General features: G+C 37.3%; 1 protein-coding gene across 4 annotated transcripts in view; it reads left to right on the top strand.

Moving 5' to 3' along the window:
- The window catches only part of dnajb5 (DnaJ heat shock protein family (Hsp40) member B5), a 31,458-nt gene extending 13,013 nt beyond the window's left edge, over positions 1–18,445 (top strand). For 2 of the 4 annotated variants that reach the window (XM_069924250.1, XM_069924252.1), the window contains one exon: positions 14,595–18,445. In XM_069924250.1, coding sequence (XP_069780351.1) covers positions 14,595–14,828 — 234 coding nt within the window. In that variant the 3' untranslated portion in view covers positions 14,829–18,445. The remainder of the gene's footprint in view (positions 1–14,594) is intronic. The other 2 variants (XR_011353457.1, XM_069924253.1) reach the window with 2 other exon arrangements.
- Positions 18,446–26,988: the final 8,543 nt, after the last annotated feature.

Genomic DNA, 26,988 nt, shown 5'->3' on the forward strand with positions numbered 1-26,988 from the left:
TATTCTGGCCACCTGAAAGAGCCTATAGTTAGTATTGAATGGCTTAGCTTCCTAGTGAGACAAAAACAACCACCCTATGTTTTTAAATTGAAGATGAGTTGGTGGGGGAACTGGAACACCTAAAAACACAAACATGCACTCTTTCTCCCTCGGTGGGAAGGGGTAAAGTTAGAATGGGTGCGCCATTATAAAAATAGAATTTGGAGTGGAAAATAGTTTGATGTACATCAGTAAAATCATTGAATCAGACACATTGAAAGAACTTTGATACAAATAATTGTAAATTGTCCAGGAGATTTAGAGTTTATTTTAAATTTGGTTAATAGGCTAAATGAAGCTAGATTTTCCTCACCCAATTTTCCTACCCACTCGTATATCCAGAGATGAATACGAGCCGAATGAGCCAACTTCCTCGATAGCAATATCTGTGAGTTAACCCTCAGGCAGCGAACATCTAATACAGGCTTTAATGGGAATTAACCCAAAAATCTTAGGCCAGGTATGGCCAATGTGAGGATCTTTTTAAAAAAAAAAATCTAATAATTTTCAATTGTCTGAGGTTCCATAGATGCAATTTAAATTCCCTTGTGTATATATATATATATATATATATATTTATATATATTTATATATATTTATATTTATATATATATATATATTTATATATATATATATACACACACACACACACACACACACACACACACACACACACACACACACACACACACAACCTCTGCAGCTGCTTAATGCTTTTTTTGAGATTCCTGCTGTATTTCTGTGCAACCTTAATATCATTGACCATGACCAAGTTGACCACCCAGCCTTGACCCAAATTCTCTATTCTGTAACTGAGATCATCTACTTAAAGTTACTTTATACATTTCTGTACAAAAGATCTCTCGTAACAGATCTGCCTGCACAATAATCTTAGACTTTATTCCTATCGTTAGTTTCTCTCTTTAATTGCCTCTATGCACTCCTTCAGAACATCATCTAAATTCTTTTCACTTTTCTCTAAATGTAGGAAATAAGAGCAGGAGAAGGTCATCTGGCATCTGCCTTCCCTGCCAGCTGATAAGATCAGGATGGATTTGGCTGTGTACTCCACTTCATCTCCCTGCCTTTTCCCCATAATCTTTAATTCATCTTCTGTGGAAAAATCTACCAAACTGTCTTAATGAGGCAGCTTCCTTGGGAGAGAGATCAACAAATTCACTCTAGAAAAAGAAGCTACATCTTAAATCTGTTTCCCTGAAACTTGAGGCTATGTCACCTAGTTCTAGCCTCATCTACCAGTGAAAACAATTTCCTGTGTCCATCTTGTCTATCCCTTTCATAATTATACATTTCTATGACATTCCCTCTCATTTGTCTGAATTTCAGAGATCATAGTCCCAAGTGACTTGATCTGTCCTTGTTAGCTTACCCCTTCAAATCCAGAATCTACCTGATAACCTCCTCTGCGCTGTCTCCAAAGCTGAGAAATCCTTTCTCAAGTTGCACACTGTACTCCCAAGTGTGGCCTCACCAGTACCCTGTACAGTTGTAGCAGAACCTCCTTGCTGTTAAATTCAATCCATTTAGCAATGGCCATCATTCCATTACTAGTTTTATTTGCTTCTCTACCACCGATATTAGTCTTCTATTTCTTTTTTAAAATGGCATGTCTGCTATTGAGTTCTTTAAATCATGGATCATCTATTTAAACATTGGATTTGGAGGAAAAAAAGCCATAGTCCTTGCTTCAATCTCTATAGTTTTGTCATAACTTCCATTTTATATTCTCATTCCAACCAGGTCTCAATTTGAGATCAGAATGTTTCCAGATATGGTGCTCTGTTGATACAAGGCTAAGATCGTGATGTCCTATCTTACATATTATTTAAAATAAAATATTCACAGCAACTTTATACCATCATCCTGGCTCAGCCCATCTGCTTACTAAGTCATTTTTATTCACCACATCCAAATATATTCTGATGCTAACAGCTCATATTTCAAGCAATATAATCTCAAGTCCTGCTGGGCACATTCTAACCACTTCCAAATCCAAATTTGTTTCCAAATCCTCTGACGTATTTAATTTGAATTGCAGAGATTGCATTCAGTAGCCTAGACCTTTATGACATGTTCTTATCTCACTAAATAAATTTTGAAATTTAAATTAAAGTAAGTGAATCTGAAATAAAAATGTAATCTCCATGGAATAGACCATCAAGGTGAAAAAACACATCACTGTGGTCCAACAGTTGAATCTATTGTCTCTCATCTTCAGTTGTGACAATGAATGCTGTCTGATTGGAGTTCACATGTTCTTTCTGTGTCTGTGTGGTTTTCTTCCCCTTGGTGATAGAATCATAAAGGCTTGTGTATGTGATGGAGGGAAAATTATACAACAGCATAGCTTCACTTGGAGCCTATATAGACGGTCAATCAGAAACCCATCAGGTTCACCAAAGTTTTATAGGTTGAAATTTTGTGCATTTAGCAATAGTTATTGCTAAAATCTTGTACTCTGTGCATATTTGGCAGCAATTTATTTCTTTAGAGATAAGTTTATAAAAAGCATATCTTGTTTAACTTATAACTGGAATTGTGGATATTACAGCTTTGATGGGCAGAATTGATTCCATACAGTATCACTCTCTAGTGTTAATCCTGTAGCACCTTGATTTTTGTCATCTCACCAATTGTTTATTTTGTACCAAGTCAGATGGGTGTCAGGTGTGGGGGTGGGAATGGAAATATTTTCAGTCTTCAAACGATTGAATGGTGCATTACTTTTTTTAAACTTTATTTAGTATTTTTTCAATAAAAATAAACAGACTTTTACAGAATAAGTAGTCAAATAATAAAACAATAAAACAAACCTATCCCTTCCCCCCTCCCACAACAGATCCCTAAAGGAAAGCACTAAAAATAAAAAAAAAACTTTCAGTAATTTACAATATTACTAAATTCATATTCTTCATATAAGGTGTCCACATCTTAACAAAAAAAATCATAATTGTTATGTAAATTGATATTTTCTCCATATAGATACACGACTTCAACTCATGATGCCATCGAACTACGTTTAACTCCGCTTCATCTTTCCAAGACATAGCAATATATTTTCGAGCAACTGTCAATGTTAGATTAATAAACGCTGTCTGAAACTTATCCAACCCCAAGTCCACAAATGGAGTAAAATAACCTAACAAAAAAATTTTTAGATCTAAAGGAAATTGAATTTTAAACAAACTTTGAAGAAATTCCCTAATTTTAAACCAGAAAAGGATGAACTTTATCACAAAACCAAACAGAATGTAGAAATGTTCCAACACATAATCCACACCTAAAACACAGATCTGAATGACTAAATTCATATTTTTTCAATTTTTCAGGGGTTAAATATAATTGATACAAAAATTATAATTAACCATACTATATCTTACATTAATTAATTCTCTCCATTTTCTACTATCCCCTTATGTCTCTGTCCAGTGCAGTTTTAGTATGCATTCAAATGAGATGTTTTGTACACCAATTTTCATATGGCTTGACTTTGGAGTAAAATTAAATGATTTTTTTTGTGTTCTGGAAGACAATTTGCATGTAATTTCAGTGAAACAGCAATTGGGAAGAGGTGATGTCAGGTTAGCTATTTCTTGTTGAGACCTTGGAAGCAAAATGATATTGACCTGAGTCAGTGAGATTCTGGGAATAGTGGTCTGGTACATTTAAAAAAAACTTGGAAAAACAAAGGTTTTTGTGTTTGATGAACTTGGCCAACTTGTGGGTCGTGAAACTATTGTTCCAAAATTCAACCAAATATCACTGGTTATACATCAAGCATTTAAATAGAAATCACTGCAGTGATTTGACTTTGTAAGTCAAGAGTTTCCCTGAGGCAGTTGAGAAACAGTTTAAAAAGTTGGTACGGAGAGGATGTGCCCCTGTGTAAGGTAAAACATCATGAGATGGGAATGTGTAAGGAGTTACCCTGCCCTGTACAGGGCTGTAACAAGATGTAAATGCATCCTTGTACTTACAAGATAAGAGAGACATTGATGGATTGAGAGGCAGGAAGCTAGCAGGGAAAGGATAGCAACAGTTTTAGTCATTGGACAAGTAATGATATGATGATGTTCTAAGCATGTATCCAAGGGTATAAAAAATCACCATTTTGCTGATAACGGCAGAATGCATTCTCCGACTAACATGTTTAGTCGCAAGTGTTACAATCCGGTAATAAAGAACAAAGAACCCTGATTTCGACTCAGCCTGGTGTTTGTCTCACTCATTCATGAACAAAGCAGACCTAACACCTGTCATGCAATTCCTGATCTAAATACAGCAAGGCTGTCCTTTTTAGAAAAGGGCACCTCAAATTGATCGCCAATACAAGATTTTCTAGAAATGGCTTTGAAGTTCTTTCTAATTACAGATATAACGGATCCCAAAACTCAAACTTCATGAAGGTTAATAACTTAATATTTTGTTGGCAAGTACAAACCCCTAAAAGCCCTCCTTCTCTGGATTTATGGTGTCTCGTGGCGTGAGCGAGCTGCACGGCTCCTCCATATCAATAGCCTGAGGGACCGCGCCCCTTCTGAGTTGATGAACAACATGTTGGCACTGGCAAATGGCCATGGATCTTACTTGCTCTTCGAGCAGCTATTTTTAGAGCATATGCCAGAAGACATCCGCCTCATGTTTGCTGATGAGGATTTTGATAACCCTCAAACAGAGGCCACCCATGCATACTGTTACGAGCCCAGAGGGCACCAAAACCCAGCAGCAATAGAAATTTGCCAAAACAAATGGTTGCTTTTAATTTTCTTTAAACATAGAAACAGGATCAAACTTTAACTTATTAATATTAACTTAACTCCCCTCTAATTGTAAGCGCATGTGCATGTAATGTGTATATGTTCAGCGAAGTTCTTTGATTCACAGTCCAATCTCACTTCTCACTCCTCCAAGTTCACCAGTATCAGGTAATTCTTATACTGTGCACAGAATGTAACATTTATGAATTTTCACCAGGCTTTGGTGCTTAGAGGTAAATGGTACTGATCAGGAAGGTTCTCATTGGTTTCGGAGAGATATTTGTTGCTCGTTGAACACACAAACAAACTAATTTCCTCCAATCATCCATTTCGGTGTCTTGTCGAACAAACTTGCCCCATCATGGGTTTTCCAAATGATAACCTCTTCTTCCATGTCATCACAGAGTTCCTCTTGTTTCTCTTATTTCAGGAGAAACACTCTAGCCAGCCATTTCCTCTTGTAAGGACTACAAGGGTTTTCAACAGGCTGAACTCTGAACTCGCAACCCGTCTTCAAAATGGGGTTTTCATCAAGCCTGCCAGCTTGCCATTTTGCAACCTCCAAAAGCTACTGTCTTTTTTCTCTCTCCAAAGAATCACATTTTTTTTCTCTCTCTGATTGCAAAACCACATGACCCCTCTTAGAACAGCAAACTGCAATCAGACAGACTTCTGGCACCAGAATCAGTTTCTGACTCTGGCCATTTGTTGCTTTAAAGACAATAGTCCATTTATTCCCCATCATCAGTCCAATTAACTCCTACTTCTAAAGTCTCTATATGCATTCTTCAAAGTTTCTCTAAAGTCACTGTGGATATGGTTTAATGCCCATTCATAGCTCTTGCATTTCAAATGAGATGTCTCTTGTGAAATGTTAATGTCTGTTTGTGAAGTGATCTACACTAAACCCCCTCTTTCCCCCCCCCCCGCCCCCACAATCTATCTCTTTTATAACCCGAAACAATACATTCTGTGGCACGTGAACCAGCAAGGTGCAAGACCCACAGAAATTAGTGCTGTGTCATACCCAGGCTCCATGTGTACTGGCAAAAAGGGTGCATGTTTGTCCCCTGGACAAACATGACTCTGTGACAACCACCTGGTGTTTTTACCATCAACGCTGGGATTCTGGAGCTTGCCACTGCCAACTCTTTGTACTTTTCCAGGAAACATCATGGCCCAGTTGTTGCTAATGGCTACAGTGGCTGGCCAACGTAACAGCCTACTCTATGTCTGGAATGAACTCTCCGAGCACAAATTTCTAGTCGACGTGGGTGTGAAGGTTAGTGCCCTTTCTCCTTCGTGCTTTGACCCCTGTACTAGAAGTGCAGGTCCGGCACTCACTGCAATGAATTCAGTTCATGCATATGGCACACAGACTATACCCCTGAAATTCGGTGACAATAAGTTCACATGCAGTTCATTCTTGCTGAGTGCCAATTTTCTCCCAACCCACTCACTGATGGTGGACTTAAAATGACACCAGTTGGTGAACACCACAACATTCCAGACTTACCGCCTTGGAAAAGCCAAACTACCCGCCCCACACCTAAATGCCGTGGAATATTCAAACAACGAATTGGCCAAACTTCTTTCGTAATTTCCAGATATTGTCACTCCCAATTCTCCATTACCACACCCAAACATGGCGTTGCACACCACATCCTCACCCAAGGACCTCCTCGACATACCCGAGCCCAATGCTTGCTGCCCTACAAGCTGCAGCTTGCACGAGTTCCACTAAATGGAAGAACTTGGAATCATACAAAGGTCTAATAGCCCGTGGGCTTGCCCACTACATATGGTGTCCAAAGCCACAGGAGGCTGGAGACCTTGCGGGGATTACAAGAGTCTCAATGACACTACCACTGCAGACCGCTACCCTATGCCCCACGTACATGACTTTACAACTGATCTTCACGAGGCCAGGATATTTTCTAAAATTGACTTGGTGCATGGGTACGACCATATTCCTGTAAACCCAGAGGATATGCCCAAGGCTACCATTATAACACTGTTTGGCCTCTTAGAATTTTTGAGAATGCCTTTTGAGCTCCAAAATGCTGCACCAACATTCCAGTGACTAATGGACGCAGTGGGGCATGGCATAGATGTCCTTTTGGTATACTTGAAAAACATACTTGTCAGCAGCCACTCCCACAAAGAGCACCTGCAGCATCTGCATTTACTCTCACCACCTACAGGAATTTGGGCTAATTGTGAACCCTGCCAAGTGCAAATTCAGACCGGCCTCTATTGAGTTCTTGGGACATCAGATCAGTAGCCAGGGTGTCGTCCATTGTCTAGCAAGATGCAAGCCATCCTGAAATTCCCAAGGCCTGATACCATCAAAGGACTCCAGGAAATTGTGGAATGGTTCATTTCTATCATCGCTTTCTACCCTCTGCAGCTCATAATGACCTCATGCACAGCAATGCCAAAGAACTCAAATGGACAAAGGAGACAATGATAGCATTCCCAGCAGACCAAAGATGCCCTAGTGAAGACAATGGATCCACCAACCTTCTTGACGTGGACATCTTCAACACCTCACTTCAGTGGTCCATCATTCCTGCAGGGTTCAAGACTGCCACCATTATCCTGATACCCAAAAGAGTGACAATAGCAGGTCTCGATAACTATCGTCCTGTGATCATTATGAAATATTTTGAGCGTCTAGTGATGGAATGCATCAAAGCACACCTCCCAGAGATGCTGGATCCATTTTAATTTGCCTATAGATGAAATTATTCCACACATGATGCTATAGCCTTGTCACTTCACTCCATCCTATCCCACCTGGAAAATTACACCTCATAAGCCAGACTGCTATTCATTGATTTCAGCTCAGCATTTAATATGGCTGGTGGAGAAGATGTCCTCACTAGGACTCAACACCCCTCTCTGTTATTAGATCCTGGACTTCTTAATGGAAAGACCACAGTGTATCTGGGTCAGTAGCAGAATATCAAGGACAGTCACACTGAGCCTTGATAGATCTCAAGGCCGTGTGCTCAGCCTGCTCCTGTTCACACTACTGACCCACGACTGCATTGTCAGATACAGCTCCAACAGTTCTGTCAAGTTTGCTGATAACACAACAGTAGTTGGCCTCAATATAAGAAGTAAAGAACTTGGACTCGATTTGGATGGAGCACAAAAAAGATTTATTATGATAGCCTTAGCTGTAGCAAAAAAATGTATTATGTCAACCTGGAAATCAGAAGAGAGCCTGAGAGTACAGCAATGGTACATAGAAATGAATAAATGTATTCCATTGAAAAAAAATAACATATAATTTAAGTAATAACATCACAGTATTCGAACAAATTTGGGAACCGTACATGGAACACAACAGAGAAGTCCTACCGCGGACCTCCACCACCTAAAATGACAATGGGAAGAAGACGAAATGAACTGACCCAGTATGTAAAAAGTAGATGACACAAATTTCTTGTTTATTTTCATACCCATGTTTAATGGGTTTAATGTATTGTATATGTTGAACATTGAGTGGGTGGGGAGGGGGGTAAAGGAGGGAGGGAAGGGAGGGGGAAAAGGGGAGAAAATGACACTGAGTATATTCAAGAGGGAAATGTTTGTGTGTATTTTGGTCATTATGGTTCATAGTGTGAAAAACAAAAAAATTTTAAAAAAACAATGAGTTGCACGATAAAGGGGTGAAAAATCTCATGAAATGGTGTGAGAGGAACAACCTGAGTCTCAATGTGGACAAGATGAAGGAGATGATCATGCACTTCAGGAGGACCAGGAGCAACCACCTCCACTACACATCAACAACTCTAGTAGAGAGAATGGAGAGCACCAGCTTCCTTGGAGTTCACATAACTAGTAACCTAATGTGGACACTCAACATTTCCTCACTTGTCAGGAAGGCGAAACTTCCAAAGTTGCACTTCCAAAGAAGACTGAAGCGAGCAAGGCTATCGTCCACCATTATGTCAATGTTCTATGGGAATTCTTTCAAGAGCGTTCTGGCCAGCTGATCACAATGTGGTATGGTTACTGCGGAGAAATTGATCAGAGATCAAGCCACAGGACCATGGGTGGCTGAGAGGATTACTGGAGCCGTTGTCATGAACAAGTCATGAAATATGTTTAGAGGCAGCATCTTAGTGCAAACATTTGTATAAACTAATTTATAAAATAAATAGTAGTAAAACACAAAGTAGAGGCTATGGGTCTAGTCTGTGCTGAACTTTTTTTTTGCCTAGTCCCACTGACCTGCAGCAAGTGCATACCTCTACCCTCCATGTACCTGTCTAAATTCTGCTTAAATGTTAAAATTGAGCCCTCATTCATCGCCTCAGCTGGCAGCTCATTCTACACTCCAACCACTCTCTGTAAGGAATTTCCCCTCATGATCCCCCTAAACATTTCTCTTTCACTCTTTACCCATGCCCTCTGGTTGTATCTCACCTACCCTCAGTGGAAAAAGCCTATCTACGTTTACTCTGTCTATCCCTTTCATAATTTTAAATACCTCTATCAAATCTCTCCTCATTGTTCTAACCTCCAGGGAATAAAATTCTAACCTGTTTAACCTTTCTCGGTAACTCAGTTCCTGAAGTCCAGGCAACATCCTAGTAAATCTTCTCTGCACTCTTTCAATCTATTGTAACCTTTGATGTAATTAGGAGACCAAAACTGCATACGATACTCCAAATATGGCCTCACCAGTGTCTTGTACAACTTTACCATAACATCCCAACTCCTCTAATCAATACTTTGATTTATGAAGGCCAGTATTCCAAAACCTCTCTATACAACCCTATCCATCTGTAAAGCCACTTTCAGAGAATTGTGTATCTGTACCTGTATTTCCAGATCCCTCTTCTACCACACACTTCAGTGCCCTACAATTTACTGTTTTTGTCCTTTTTTGGTTTTTCCTTCCAAAATGTCACATCTCACACTTGACTGCATTAAATTCCATCTGCCATTTTTCCAGTTTGTCCAGATCCCTCTGCAAGCTTTGAAAACCTTCACTGCCCACAACACCTCCAATCTTAGTGTCATTTGCAAACTCGCTGATCTAATTTACCACATTATCATCCAGTTAATTGATGTCAACTTATCCCAATGCATGCATTCTAGATCTTTTCTCATTTCCTCAAAATTGACCTTTCTCCAATTTAGAATCTCAACCCGAAGCCCAGACCTATCCTTCTCCATGATTAACATGAAACTAATGGCATTATGATTACTGGACCCAAAATGTTTCCCTACACATACTCTAATTTCTGTCACCTGTCCTTTCTCATTCCTTAAAAGGAGTTCCAGTATTGCATTCTCTCTAGTTGATCCCTCTATATGTTAGAAAAGTTCCTGAACACATTTGACAAGCTCTCAGCCACCCAGCCCTTTTACGATATGGGATTTGCAGTCAATATGTGGAAATTCCTTACAAAGTATAACCATTTGTGAGCCTTCTTTGTGATTGCATCAACATGGAGGCACTAGGGCAGATCCTCAGATGTTGACTTCCAGCAATTTGAAGTTGTTGACCCTCTCCACTGCAGACCCTTTGGTGAGAATTGGTTCATGTTCTGATCATCTTCTTGGTTTTGCTAATGTTGAGTGCAAGCTTGTTTTGTGACATCATTCAATGATCTGATCTATCTCCCTCCAGTATGCTTCTTCATTGCTGTCTGTGATTCTGCTGACAGCTGGTGCCATCGGAAATTTTATAGCTAGCATTTGAATTGTGCCTAGCCACACAATCATGGGTGTTGTGTGAGTAAAGCAGTGGTCTAAGCAGGTATCCTTGAGGTGCGCCTGTGTCATTGAGGAGACAACATTTTTTTCCATTTATACTGAATGATCTTTCAATGATGAAGTTAATGACCCAGTTGCAGAAGGGGGTACAGAGGCCCAGGTTTGGACCTTGTGGACCAGTACTGAGGGAATATAGGTATGTGCTGCATAACATCCATTTGGGCAACATCTTACCACATATATGTCTGTCGTCCAATAATTATTCAGTTACCATGAGCAAGTCCTCAACAATTTATGAAAAGCAATTGGTAGCTATAGGATATTGTATTCTGTATACCCAAAATGATCCAACAGTCCTGTGCTCTCCCCACTGCCCTGCTTTCTCCCCACAGCCCTGTGTTGGTCCTCACACTGATCCTTACTTACAAATAAAAAAGTTACAGGTACACTATACAGTATCCCATGTAGCTTTGCTGAGAACAGGTACTCCCTGACTTATGACTGTAATTTGGTGCAAAATATCAGATGCATGTCGGAATTGTGTAAATTTTTAAAAAAATTTTATATATATATATATATGTGTGTGTGTGTGTGTATATATGTGTGTGTGTGTGTGTGTGTGTATATATGTGTGTGTGTGTGTGTGTGTATATATGTGTGTGTGTGTGTGTATATATGTGTGTGTGTGTGTGTATATATGTGTGTGTGTGTATATATGTGTGTGTGTGTATATATGTGTGTGTGTGTGTATATATATGTGTGTGTGTGTGTGTGTATATATGTGTGTGTGTGTATATATATGTGTGTGTATATATATGTGTGTGTGTATATATGTGTGTGTGTATATATATGTGTGTGTGTATATATGTGTGTATATATGTATGTATATATATGTGTGTGTGTGTATATATATATATATACATATATATATATATATATATATATAATATATATGTATATATAATTTACGCAGTTTCTGTTGTATTTTACAAACTATAACAGGGATAAGGGCATGTAAGAGCCAAAATGTGCTTACTTACCTTGTTTGTCAGTATCCATAGGTTGGGTGTGGCTATCTTGATTCCTTGGCACATGCGCGGTGGGTTTCCATATTGGAGTTCGGTTGGTGCATGCGCGAGCATATAAGTGCCCTAACAATATTGAATTCATGCCCTACCTCTCGCACATGCACCAACCAAATACCATTACGCCAAACCGCGCATGTGCCAACCGAAGGCAGGCACACAGGAATCAATACGGGCCCCAGGACACCAACTAACAAGGCAAGTATGCACATTTTGGCTTTTACATGCCTTGTATCCCTGTTATAGTTTGTCAAGCAACGTAAGGCATGTAGATTTTATACTTTAACAAATTTTCAGTCGTATTTGCAGTCGCAAGTTGGGGTGTACCTGTGTATGTTATGGTGTTTTGCACAACGTCCACATTGCATAATGCCCAATTTCACAACGTATCGTGGATAGTAAGTGGCAAATACTGGCAAATACCTGTAATGGTGTTGATGGCTGAGCTATAGTCTAAGTGCAGCCGGATATATATTGATGTGCTTTTTCAGTTAGCAAGATTAGGCAGGATCAGGGAGAGCTGTGAATTCAGTATATAAGAGAATACACAAGATGCCTGGCCAAAAATATTTTTTCCTAATTGGCTGATGTGATGAGCTGGGTCTCTGTTTTAGTTCAGAAGGAAGGAGAGTCGTAATCTGGACATCTTCTGAAAGTAGGTAATGGTTGGTCATTTGATATTTTCAAGATCAAATGCATCTTTTTAGATAAGATTGTTAAATGCATTTTTGTGTGACTGTGGTTCGCAGCTGAACATGTTGGGCAAATTTTACCCAGTAGAAAAGTTTTGAACATTTTTAATCATTACATCATCTTGCAGTTCTTGATTTTTCATCTTCCCTTTATTTGTGTAATTTTTTTCAATTTGAAGCAATACCGGTGTGTATATATACAATATGTATGTGTATTCATTCCAATATTTTGAGTAACAATTTCTGAAACAGTTGTAACAAGTTCCATCCAGAAGTATTTGAAACAAATTTGTCAACTTCACATTAAGAGGTATTGAATTTTGACTTTTTTTGCATCAAAAATGCTACCTAGCTTTTGTAAAACTAGGCCAAGAGCTTCATGGTGGATGAAAACATTGTTGGGTGGGTATTGTTTCTTCAGTCATTTTAGAACAAGCTCTTTGTCATGGCCACAGGAAATGTACATGCACAGGCACAATTCAAGGGCTCTGGCAGAGAGAATTACATTGGCATTTCTAATTTGATTATTAAAATTGTGTTTTTGAATGGCATCTGAATGTGGGCAGATGACTAGGGAAGAACAGAAGTGGCATCTTGTTCATTTTAGCATATTAAGTTTGAAGTTTAATATTCATTCTTTCTGGAATGAATATTAAATGTAGACCACATCTGGTTCAACACATTTGTGTAACTTAACGATTTTTCGTTCAGGTATTTCAGAATCAAAATTTCCAGTGAAAAGTGACGACAACCTATATTCATAATCAGATAATCTATTTTTCCTTAGTGAGAAGCTGAAGGATCTCAATGGTTTGACGTGGTTATCGACATCGGTAGTTAGAAATTACTATTTTTATCCATGGGTAGTTCTTGACCTGTAGAATTACTCTAGCTTCTCATTTTTGTTGCTCAAGATCCCAGCATCTGCAGTTTCATTTTCTTTATCCTTCATTACTGGAAATATTTTAGCATGATTAATTTACTTATTATATTTCATATTATGTTGTTACTTATTACATGTTTATTTTAGTTTTTGCTTAAATTTGTTAAGTGATAGAGTGGATATTGGTTTTCAAACCTATTTCAAATATCAGAAACTATTTTCAAAAACTAATCAGTCAGTTTTAGAAGTAGCACTAGTAATGAACTGAACTAGTGTTTGATAAATATTACTCAAGACATTAGGAGAAAATGGCCCAGCTCTTCAAAATTGCCTTCTAAATTTCACATCTACTTGTTATTATATAATTTAAGATAATACTAACGAGCTCAGACTCCCCTGATAATCATAAGTTTAAGCACTATTGGGTTGGGGATGGGTGGGAAAAGATAGTTAAAATGTTTTTTTTAAGGAAGGAAATCAAAGTATTTTTCAAAGTTATAAAAGTAGAGAGAGGTGCACTGATGAACTTCAGCTCAATTTCTATTCTCTTTCTTTAGTATATTAAATAGATTGATTATAGTTCCTACTTCTAAAAATTCTGCAGGGCTTTAAGAATATGATAAAACTACAAATATGTATTTCATTTATTTGAATGCCAGAAAATTGCCTTTTCACGTTGATATTTGACAGTGACTGGAAATGGCAAATTAACCTCAAATTTGCTTGTACAAATTTAATATGCCCTTTTAAAGATGAAATGCATAGGGAATTACATAGTCCATTTTAAACATCTCACTCCATTTGCCCTTTTACTGTGCCTCCAATCTCTGACATCACATCTGCAAAGATGTCTGGTTCATATACATTGCAGAGGAAATAGTAAATGAAAATTATCACTAAGCACATGATAGCCCAATTGCCAGGAACCATCTTCAATGTTGCAGAAGAACTTCTGCACGATACCAATTACTTATCACTTCAGGTTGAATTAAGTCACCTTTCCCCCACCCCCTGCCTCTTCACAACTGATACAATGCATACAAAGTTGTTACTAATAATGGATGCAGTGGTTTAATAATGAGTGAGAAAATGTCATTCTGGTGAACAGGCAATTCTTTTTATTGAATGTATTTGTCCTATCATAGACTCCATATCATCTATTTAGTCAGAATTTGGATAATGTATAAATTCTCCTTGATCAAAGCTATTAAATCATTATTTTTCCAATATTGTGCTGCAAACTTCCCTTCAAAATGACAAACCTGATGAAATAAATGAATTTCTCTTATTCCTATTTGTATATAATTTATGTTGAGTTTTTCAGATGAAAGTGCTTCTGAATATCTTAGTACAATAAAATATTTGTTTACTTCCATAGGCTTTGTGTGGGTGTACAGTTAATATCCCTACAATTGATGGCAGAGTGATTCCCCTACCTTGCAATGATGTTATCAAGCCTGGGACAGTGAAGAGGCTGAGAGGAGAGGGTTTACCATTTCCTAAGACTCCAAATCAACATGGTGACTATATAGTTGAATTTCATATAAAATTTCCTGACAAAATACCTCCAACAACAAAAGAAATCCTGAAGCAACATCTTCCTATTTCTTAGAACTCAAATAAGAGCAAGATTTGATATTGTGCCAGAAGTTTGAAGAAACAAACGTGGATCATACCTTTTCTAATATCATGCAACATCTTTTGAAAGTTGTAAATTATTTTAAAAAAAGCTTTCTGATCTCTAACATACTAAGCTTCTAAGCATAACAATGGTAAGTGCAAAAAAACACTTGAAGAGTTTATCTCAACATACTGAAATAATTTTTCAATCAGTATTTTGAGGGTGTGAAACAAAACTAAATTTAAATATGTATTTGAAAAGTTGTGTGAAGCTCTATCTCCAAATTTGGTTTGACCAGTGCAGAGCAATTATTGTAGCAATTAAAAGATCTGCACGGTAAACCAGAAATTAATTTGGCAAAATGTTTCCAAAAAAGTGTTTAATAATTATAAATTAATATAGCTGCAGTATTAATGCACAGGCCAACATAGTGCCATAGAATGGTGAGATTTTGTTCAAGCAGTGAAGTATTAAAAATTCACTACCAGGAAAGTTTCAAGTTTTGAAAAGCTATATAAAAATGTAGCAATATTGGTTGTATTTTGTTTACAAAATGATGCACAATTTGAAGGGATAAATTACCAATCATATTTGCATTTAGTCAAATAGGAGTAATCAGTCTTTAATAGCTTTCATGTGAAGCATTTGTTGTTAAGAAACCTTATGCACCTTGAGTACTGTTAATAATACAAAAGTTATTTTTTTATTTAGTTACTATTGCTGGTAATATACAAACTAAATTCAATATCTTAAACTTTGTATATAAAATCCAAGCACCACCTTGTAAAGTTATTTCTGAGCAACAGAGCAAGTCATTTTGGAAGCTGAGGTACCCCAATGTTCAACATTGAAGCTGGGGGAACATGCACGTTTGGGGAAATATAAAATTCTGAAAATACTTTTCTTTGTTCATCACTTGTCAAATATCTCAATTGGTTTTGTGCGAAATCTGAAATGAGATTATGCTTTTTCAATTTTATGCTAAGTTGCTGCTTTTTTTAAACTTGTTAAGCCTTTTGTTTAACAAACTTGTTTTTGGTTTATCTGTCTTGGTGTAATATTCTGACTACATTCACCTTTACCACACAAATTCTGAAATTAGGCTTTATATTTTCCCCTTTATGGTTACTGACAGTAATTACTATTTGATAATATCATTATTCCCTCCACCTTTAACAAGTCACTGGCGGTATTGCAGTGTACTACTTCATTGTGTTTAGAAATTTAGTTGTGTGTTTTAGTCATTTATGCCATGGCTTAAGTTGATACATTCAAGACATGAGAAGTAGTTTGAAAACCTTGCAGAGCTGAGAGATGATGCAAGCAAGGGAAAAGTTTATTCTGGGAATTTTTTTCTTTGGATGTCAACAACTATTATAGGAAAAAGTTTCCTTTTAGCATTGTAACTTGGGGAAGTTCTGTTTTGTACTAGCATCAATGAGGATTTCTATTCAAAAATAATGTAATAAATTTGTCCTTTATGGGGATTGAGCATTGTTCTACCAAAACAGTTATTACATAATGCTTTTGTTAATGGATTTCTTTCCCTCAAATTAGGAAAAGTGCTTTTTTTAAACTTGTCCCTGCATAATATTTGGGACATAGACACTTTTTTCCCCCCCTTTATTTGTCCCTGTGCTCTGCAGTTTTAAATATGTGATCAAACAATTCACATGTAATTAAAGTGCACATTCCAAATTTTATTCAAGGTTATTTGTATACATTTTGGTTTTTTCTTCTTTTTCTTTCTTTGGCTTGGCTTCGCGGACGAAGATTTATGGAGGGGGTAAAAGTCCACGTCAGCTGCAGGCTCGATTGTGGCTGACAAGTCCGATGCGGGACAGGCAGACACGGTTGCAGCGGTTGCAGGCGAAAATTGGTGGGTTGGGGTTGGGTGTTGGGTTTTTCCTCCTTTGTCTTTTGTCAGTGAGGTGGGCTCTGTGGTCTTCAAAGGAGGTTGCTGCCCGCCGAACTGTGAGGCGCCAAGATAAAGCACTTTTTGTACATCGTCCCCTCATTTCAGAGTGCCGTACATCTGGGACATTTGGCTTCACAGGTGTTCATAAATACTCAGTTATGTTTAATTGCTTTGTTGGTGCAGGTATAAGAGAGCTAGGCTTGCTTCTATGCTTTTAATCACCTTTGGAGTCTGTAGTTGCCTTTTTTCAACCCGAGGACCAGAGTTGTGCCAATGAAAGTCAAAGAAGCCATTATGAAACTGAAAATCAAGAATGAAACAGTAAGAAATATCGCCTAGGATTCGCAAAATGAACATCATTAAGAAGAAAGAATAAACTGGTGAACTCTGTAATCACAAAGGAACAGGTCTTCCAAGGAAGACCTCCTCTGCTGATAACAGAAGAATTCTCATCATAATGAAGAAAAGTCTTCAAATGTATGTCTAACAGATCAAAAATACTCTTCAGGAGGCAGGTATAGATGTGTCAATGAGTACTGTCTGCAGCAGACTTCATGAAAATAAATACGGAGACTACACTGTAAGATGCAAACCATGGCAAAGGTAGTATGCTTTATATTTTGGGCAGTTCCTTTATGCCTCCACACTTTGCTCTTGCCTTTACTCTGATACAGGTTAATCTTGGTCTCATCTAACCACAAGTCCTTTTTCCAAAGTTCTGCAAGCTTTTTTTAAATACTTGTTGACAAACTGTATTTCTGTGGCTACCTAGTGGTTTGCATCTTGCGGTGTAGCCTCTGTATTTCTGTTCATGAAGTCTTCTGTGGATTGTCTTCATTGGTACACCTACACGTCTCCTGAAGTGTGTTTCTGATCTGTCGGATAGGCGTTTGGTGATATTTCTTCATTATGTTTGGACATCTCATCTTCCTCCACACCTTGATAAAGGGCTCAAGCCCGAAATGTTGGTGATGTATCTTTACCTTTGGGACATAAAGGCACTGTTTGACCTGCTGTGTTTCTCCAGCATTTGTGTGTTTTTTCTTCATTATGATGGGAATTCTTCTCTCATCAGCAGTGGAGTCTTCCTTGGCCTACCAGTCCCTTTTCAATTACTGAGATCACCAGTACCCTCTTTATTCTTGATGATATTCCCAACAGTTGATTTTGGTAATCCTACTGTTTGGATGATGTCTCTTACTGTTTTATTCTTTTTTTTTCAGCCTCATAATGGCTTCTTTGACTTGCATTGGCTCAACTCTGGTCCTTGTGTTTAAAAAGAAAAAAATGGCAACTATAGACTCCAAAGGTGATCAAAAATTCAGAAGCAAGCCTAGCTCTCTTATACCCACACCAATGAAGCAATTAAGTTCTCACAAACACTTGTGAAGCCAAATGTCCTGAACATTGTTTCCCTGCAATGAGGGGAATATGTTTTTTTTTAAATTTCTACATTTCCTACATGGTCAACCAAAATGTATACAGATAAGAATGAATCAAATCTGCAATCTACACTTTAATTACATGCAAATTGTTTAATTACATGATTGGTGTAGCAGTAAGTGCAATGCCTTTACAGCACCAGCGATTGGGACAGGACCGGTGTTTGAATCCTGCGCTGTCTGTAAGGAGTTTTTACTTTCTCTCCATGTACTTTAATTCTTAAAAATAAACTGAATTTTGACTGAAATTTTCTCTCTGCTTTTTTGGTGATTATTTTTTGCACAACAGTTTAAATTATTTTAATTTTTTTAAAAGAATATGTTCATCTATTGCACATTGGTCAACTTTATCATTTTAACAGTTGATCATTAGAAAAATAGCCTTGTACTTTGAACCACAGCAACATTTGCTCAAAAGGCCCCAGTTGTCCACATTCCTGAATTATTACTGATTCTTGCAAAAAAGTTTACGAAGTAAAGGGCAAAGCTCACTTCTCTGGTTTTCAGCTAAATCTTGTAATTTTGTGTAATGTACTCTCACTAAATATAGAAAGTTAAATAACTTAAATTTGTAAAATACTAATGAATTAGATTTGCTTTTGCAGTACAGTATTCAACTTTTTTCACCCTCGTGTTCTTCAGTTTCTTCCCTCTACATACTCAGGCCTTATGAGGATCTCAACCTGAAATGGTGACTGTCACTTCCTTTTTAAAAAGAAACCCTTGGAAAGAATGAATTTATATCAAATCAAGGAAATCTAGATTGAATTAATTTTCATTAGGTATATTTTGGCTGAAGGAGCAATAATTGGTATACCACAAGTAAAACAATTCTTTTAAATCATAATCTGATTTTAATGTACCTTTAAAGTCCAAAATAGATTTTTTTGATTTACGAACTTTGTTAGTGAGGAACCAAATTCATTTGCTCCTTAATGACAACAAAGAATAAATCGATGACAGCTTGATTTTACTGAGAATGTGTTTGCACATTCTGAATTATCTTGTACAGTATTTCAATATATAACGCCTCAAACCGTGCATCTTGGCGCCTCACAGTTTGGCGGGCAGCAACCTCCTTTGAAGAAGACCGCAGAGCCCACCTCACTGACAAAAGGCAAAGGAGGAAAAACCCAACACCCAACCCCAACCCACCAATTTTCCCCTGCAACCGCTGCAATCGTGTCTGCCTGTCCCGCGTCGGACTTGTCAGCCACAAACGAGCCTGCAGCTGACGTGGACTTTTTACCCCCTCCATAAATCTTTGTCCGCGAAGCCAAGCCAAAGAAGAATTCAACATATTGGTACTAAAAATTGATTCCATAGAATGAATGTTTCTTTGCTACATCTCACAGCAATTTCTCAAGTGGATCCACTACCATTGGCAATAGTCTTATTCAAAAAAAGCACTAATTCTCCATCATACTTGGAATCTTTTGAATCCTCTAAATGATATTTTTAAACTGCTGCAACTGTACAAAAATAACTGGAAAGTTATTAATGTAATCCTTGGTATGTCAAAAGTAATCTGCCCTTGATCTGTCTGTTTTTGCCTGGTTCCATTCTTGCCATGAATGCAGCATACAGGTATGGATTGCTGTTAAATAGCCTGTTGGCATTATTAAAAAACAATATGCCAAAACTAGAGAATCACCAACAATGCTTTCTTTTCTTCCACCTGCATGATTACTGTTAGTGACCCCCACCCCAAGGCCCTTCCTATTTTATGAACAGTTTCTCATCAGCATCGTACACTGAATTTCACATTAGTATTAACAGTATGTGGCTTTATCTTGCACTCTCTCTCTCCTCTCTCTCTGTGATTGTCCATTTTCCCCTACTTATCAACTCCTTCTTCTGAGACTGATCTAGGGCTGTCCTAGTTTTTGCTTCTGACCACTTAAGACTGCATATTTCCACCTCTATTACATTACTAAATTCTGCCCCACATTAAATTATTTACTGCTGAATCATTCCAAGGAAGGCTGGAATTTGTTCAACTTGACAGACTTGAAATCATAATCTTTCTGCAGTCTGTAGCATAACTCGCACCAAGTGCAGTTTATCATCTTTGAATCTCTTGTCAAAGATTTGGATATTTTCTTAGATGGCTCAATGTCAATTTGTGGGATATTTTGCTAATTTAAAAATATTGTACATGGGCCCATTAATCTTGTAACATGCTATCAATTAACTCTTAAAGATCTCTTCTTGTAGCATTTGAACAATAATTGAGTTTCCTTTTGACAATGAAAATGTATGTTGACATTTGAAAAATTTATAAAATAGAGAAAGCATTGTTAGTTTTAGCTTTAATTTTGGTACTGTTAATTTAAAGTTGTTTTTTAATATTTACAACCAACAAGGTTATGAATTGTGTATTTTCATTGTAGTTCTGATACTTAAAAGGCTGCAGAACCTGAAAATCTGAAATAAAAAAAACAGAAATACTCAGATAATGTGTATTTATGAATGGAAGAACAGTTAACATTTCAGAGTGATGGCCAAAATCGCATTTGTTTGTTCTATATTTTGGAAAACTGCACTGTATAGAATTGTGACTTCTTTACATATTGAACAAAAATGAAATACAGTATGTAGAACTTCTATTGTTTTATTTCTGGTTGTTAAATGTAAAATTATGCAATCATCAATTTGGACTCCAATCTGTTCAATGTAATATTATTATGGTACTTTTGAAAACCAACTGAGTCAACAGCACAGATTGGCTCAGTTTGTCAATACCAACCAAGTCATGTTTGCCGACCCTGAGCCATAGCCTCTCGCTCTCTAAATGTCTTTTCAGTGTCATAACTCTTATCTGCCTCAACCATTTCCTCTGTCTTACGCACTACCAACTGTGTGGAAAAAGTTGCTCCCTGGGTACTCTTTAAGTCTTTCTCCCCTCAGCTTAAACTTGTATTCTTTCCTGAGGGTACAATAATCTATCTATTCATCTTCTTTATTATTCCTTAAGATTTTGTATACTTCTGTAAGATCACCCTTCACCCTCTATGCTCAAAGAAAAAAGTCCAAGCCTATTCAATCTATCCTAGTAACTCAGTCTTTCCGTTATGTTCAAAGTGTGTGCTTTGATATTGTAGTGAATTGTTTTTTAATGATGCCAACAGGCTATTTAACAGCAATCCATACCTGTATGCTGCATTTATGGAAAAATAAGTTAATACTGCTTTAATCCAACTGTCAGCATTGATACTTAACATGAAATTTAGGAGACTTTCTGAGCAAGGTTTTTTTTATTGCCAGGATTTCATGGTTTTTCATTTTTAGCCAATTATATACATTATCAGGTCTAACAAAAGTATCAATGAGCTAATGTGTTTTTGATCATTATTTGCCACAATGAAAAGAGTCTTAACAAATTAGTTAACATAACTTTTCAAATGTGGATAAAATTGAAACATTGTTGGGAGGGAGAGGACAGAGGGAGAGGACAGGGGGAGGGGGAGGGGAGCGGGGGAGGGGAGCGGGGGAGGGGAGCGGGGGAGGGGAGCGGGGGAGGGGAGCGTGGAGGGGAGCGGGGGTGGGGGAGGGGAGGGGGGCGGGGGGGAGGGAGGGAGGGAGAGAGGGGAGGGAGAGAGGGGAGGGGGGGAGGGAGGGAGGGGAGCGAGGGAGTATCCTGATAAATCTCAGCAGGTCAGGTATCATCTGTAGAAAGAGAAACACTTAACATCTCAGGTCTGAGGTCCTTACTCAGAAAAGAGCAAGAGAAGAAAAATGTTAATTATGGAAGAGGGCAATGGATGGAACAATGATTTTTCTTTGATACTGCTAAATAAGATAGCTGTTAAAAGGGCAGTTATGCTCTTTTGTTTACGTCTATCCATTTCCACTGATTGCCCTTCCCTTCTGCCTGGACTAGGTTCTGATTATTTGAATTTCATATTGTCACGAGTACCCAGATACTGTGGCAAATCAGATACTGCAATAATAAGAATATATTAGCACAATGCTATTCCAGTACCAGTGACCCGGGTTCAAATCCACCACTCTCTGTAATTAGTTTGTATGTTCTCCCCATGTCTGTGTGGATTTTCAGTTTCCTCCCACCCTCCAAATTAATTGGGGTATTTGGGTAGCACAGTTTGGTGTGCCAAAAAGGCCTTTATGTCTAATTTTAAAAAAAATAATTTTGCAATAAAACAAAAGTGAAAAAGTGCTGAGTATAATATTGCACAAGACAAATGTGCAGGGTGTAGTGTGAAAGAAAAATAGTTTCAAAAATGTAAGAGATACATTTTTTGAAAACAAACTGCCTGACTAGAGATCAAAAAGGTAGTTAACAGTAGAAAAGCATACTATCTTTTCCCTTCATTTGGCAGAAATTAAAATTTATTTTTTCTACACTTGCATATCACTCCCTACTTCAAACAAAACCATATTTGAATGTGTATTCAATTCTCCATAATTATTTTGTGTGGCATTTAATCAGGAATCAATGAAGACAGTAAATTCCTTCTTCCAACCCCCCAAACCACCCCCAATCCCTTGTTGGCATTGAAAGTCAAAGGAAAGAAAAAAGAAAATTAAAGGCATTTGTAGAAGGAAAACCAGAAATAGGCAGGGTCTGAAGTTGTAGTGCAATAACAAAAGTCCTGGAGAAGCAGTTATCATAGCAGTTAGTGCAGCACAGTATTAGCGCTAGTGACCTGTATTCTAATCTAGCACTGCCTGTAAAGAGTTTGTATGTTATCCCTGTGTCTGTGTGGGTTACTTCTGGGTGCTCCGGTTTCCTCTAAATTAAATTTTTTTTAAAATTAGAGACTCGTAAGGTCCCATATCAAAATATATATAAGAAATTGAATATGATGTGCACATAATCAGAATTTGTTGTCAAGAACATGTCACAAAATTCATAAACCACATTACAAATAAATAAAAATAGTGCAAGAAAGACAAAGTAAGGTAGTGCCTGTTGTTCATTCGGAAATCTGATGGCAGTGTGCCATTGAGTGCTCCTCTTCAGACGTACCTTTTTTACCAATGGTAGTAGAGTGAAGAGGGCATGGCCTAGGTGGTGGGGGTCCTTGACGATAGAGGCTGCTTTCTTAAGACACACTGCCTCTTGTAGATCTCCTCAATGGAGGGAAGACCAGTATCCTTTATGTCACAGGCTGAGTTAACAACCCTCTGGAGTTTTTCCTTATCCTGAGCATTGGCACCTCCATACCAGACAGACAATCACCCAAAATGCTCTAAAAACCTGTAGCTTTTTGAAAGTCTTCAGTGACATACAGAATCTCCTCAAACTCCTCACAGGAGGAGTCACGTGATGGAGTAGTGGCCGGTCAGGGAATTCCAGCCCTCTCCATAAAAGTTGAAAAAAAACGCACAAAACGCAAAGGTACAAGAATAAAAATTAAAACAAAGTAAAGGTGAGAAGAAAATGGCAGCGAAGAGAGAAAAGTCGAAAACAACGGGAAGAAGAGAAGATGAAAGAACGTCGGAAGAAGAAGGTGAAGGCCTTACCTGTCCGAGGAGGCCCGCCGCGGAGAGAGAAGCCTGCTCCCTAAGGTCTGTGGAAGTCCCGGGCTCGGGACTACAAAAATGGCTCGCGGAGCCGAGTAAAAGTGCGCAACCGCGCATGAAAAAAAACACACTGACGGGAGGGGGGAACAGCTGCGGAGTCGATCTCCACAGCTGAGAGTGACAGCTGCAACACAGCAACAGGAGCAGAACATAGAAAATAACGACAACAAGAAAGAAGAGAGCAAAAAGAAAACAAGGAAACAACAGATGGCCAACCCAGAGGAAGAAGAAGAACATAGAGAAATGGAAGAAGAAGAGAAAGGCAGGACAATGGATATATCTTTTTTTAAAGAATATATGGAATTAGTGAAAGAATGGCAATTACAAGAATTTAATGAGATAAAAAGAAGAATTAAGAGTGCAGAAGAAAAAATGAATAAAATAGAAATGGTCATATCAGAGATAGGAAAAAGAGTGGATAATGTGGAACGAGAAATAATTGTAGAAATGGAAGTAGAGGACTTAAAAGAGAAATTAGAAGAATCTAATAAAAAAGTTAGAGGCACATGAGCTGTTAGCTCAGAAGATAGATATAATGGAAAATTATAATAGAAGAAATAATATAAAGATAATGGGCCTTAAGGAAGATGAAGAAGGCAAGAATATGAGAGAATTTATCAAAGATTGGATCCCCAGGGTCCTAGGAAGACCAGAATTACAGGAAGAAATGGAAATAGAGAGGGCACATAGAACATTAGCCCCAAAACCACAACCGCAGCAAAAACCAAGATCCATTTTAGTAAAATTCTTAAGATATAAAACAAGAGAAAATATATTGGAGAAAGCAATGAAGAAAATAAGAAAAGCCACTGGAATACAAAGGTCAAAAAAAATTTTTCTATCCAGAAATAAGTTTTGAACTCCTGAAGAAGAGGAAGGAGTTCAATACAGCAAAAACTATCCTATGGAAAAAAGGATATAAATTTATGTTAAAGTACCCAGCGGTACTTAAAATAGTTATTCCAGGCCAACAAAACAGACTATTCTCGGATCCGGAGGAAGCACGAAAATTTGCAGAACTACAAAACAAGCAGAGAGATGAAGACATGTAATGAGAGTAAAAATGACCACGAACTATATGTATGTGTGTATATGGGTGTATATATATATAGATGTGTATGTATATATGTGTATACATGAGTGTATCTGTATTTAGAGGAAAATATATAGAGTATAGATAAGAATTAATAAGGGAATGAAAGGGAATAGAGGGAATAAGGAGGGAATTAAAAGAGTGACCTTTGTTATATATGAAAATTGAAATCTTTTCCGGGGGGTGGGGGGGCTGGGTGGGGAGGAGTTACGGTCAAAATCAGTTGATGCTTGCGAGTGAATTCGCAAATCCAAATGGAGAGGGGAGATGTGGTTGCCCGACAAGGGATAAAGGGCAACTCAGGAGGGGGAGGGGAGAATGGGGTTAAAGAAGTTTTAAATAGGAGAATAAGGAAAATGTTTGATGTTTTAGAAATGTTGTCTTATAAAGTGTTCAAAACAAGAAAGCAGAAATGGATAAGAAGGAAAGGTGATGATGAGGAAACGGAAAGGGAAGATAAACAAAGTATGAAATGGCTACGTTGAACTATATGACTTTAAATATTAACAGAATACATAACCAAATCAAAAGGAAGAAACTGCTAAATTTACTGAAAAAAGAAAAAATTGATATATGTAATGATAAAATGTCAGATATATTCGGAGTTTTGGAATCTACTCAATGTATATTCTCACCTAACGAAGAAGATCAAAAGTTTATGCAAGATATTTTTTTGAAGATAGTAGATACGCAAGGGAACATATTAATAGGAGGGGATTTCAACCTTAATTTGGATTCAAATATGGATAAAACTGGGAAAAAAATTAACAGAAAGAACAAAGTAACCAAATTTATAATTAAATCGATGCAAGAAATGCAACTTTTGGATATACGGAGGAAACAACACTCAAAGGAAAAGGAATATTCATATTATTCGGGTAGACATAAAACATACTCAAGAATAGACCTATTCCTGTTATCAGCTCGTATGCAAGATAGAGTAAGAAAAACAGAATATAAAGCTAGAATATTATCGGACCATTCACCCTTGATATTGACAATAGAGTTAGAGGACATCCCTCCAAGAATGTATAGATGGAGATTAAACTCCATGCTACTTAAAAGGCAGGATTTTAGAGAATTAATTGAAAGACAAATTAAAATGTACTTTGAAATAAATACGTAATCAGTGAAAGATAAGTTTATACTATGGGATGCAATGAAAGTGTTCATCAGAGGGCAAATAATAAGTTATGTAACCAAGATGAAGAAGGACTACAATCAGGAAACAGAGCAGTTGGAAAGGGAAATAGTAAATATAGAAAAAGGATTAGCAATGAAGGAAGACACAACTAAAAGAAGAGAATTGGCAGATAAAAAAAAATATGAAACACTACAAACATATAAGGTGGAGAAGAACATAATGAAGACAAAACAGAAATATTATGAACTAGGTGAAAAAACGCATAAAATTCTAGCATGGCAGCTTAAGACAGAACAAACTAAGAAAATGGTATTGGCATCAAGGAATAAAGATAAACAAATCACATATAATTCAACGGAGATTAATGAAAACTTTAGAGAATTCTATGAACAATTATACCAAACTGAAAACGAAGGGAAAGAAGGCAAAATAGATGAATTTTTAACTAAAATTGAACTACCAAAATTACAAATAGAGGAACAAAATAAATTAACAGAACCATTTGAAATAGTAGAAATACAAGAGATAATAAAAAAAACTACCAAATAATAAAACACCAGGAGAGGATGGATTCCGAATAGAATTCTATAAAACATTTAAAGATTTATTAATTCCTCCCCTCCTGGAAGTAATCAACCAGATTGACAAAACACAAAGCTTCCCAGATTCATGTAAAACAGCAATAATTACAGTAATACCAAAGCAAGGGAAAGATCCACTCGCACCAGCGTCATATAGACCAATATCATTACTTAACACAGATTATAAGATAATAGCTAAACTATTAGCAAACAGATTAGCAGATTATGTACCTAAAATGGTAAATCTAGACCAAACTGGATTTATTAAAAAAAGACGCACAACAGACAATATTTGTAAATTTATTAACTTAATTCATGCAGTAGAAGGGAGTAAAGCGCCAGCAGTAGCAGTTTCTTTAGACGCAGAGAGGCCTTTGACAGAGTAGAATGGAATTATTTATTCAAAGTATTGCAAAAATTCAG

The sequence above is a fragment of the Narcine bancroftii genome, chromosome 3 (genome assembly GCF_036971445.1).
Source record: "Narcine bancroftii isolate sNarBan1 chromosome 3, sNarBan1.hap1, whole genome shotgun sequence".
NCBI lineage: Eukaryota > Metazoa > Chordata > Chondrichthyes > Torpediniformes > Narcinidae > Narcine > Narcine bancroftii.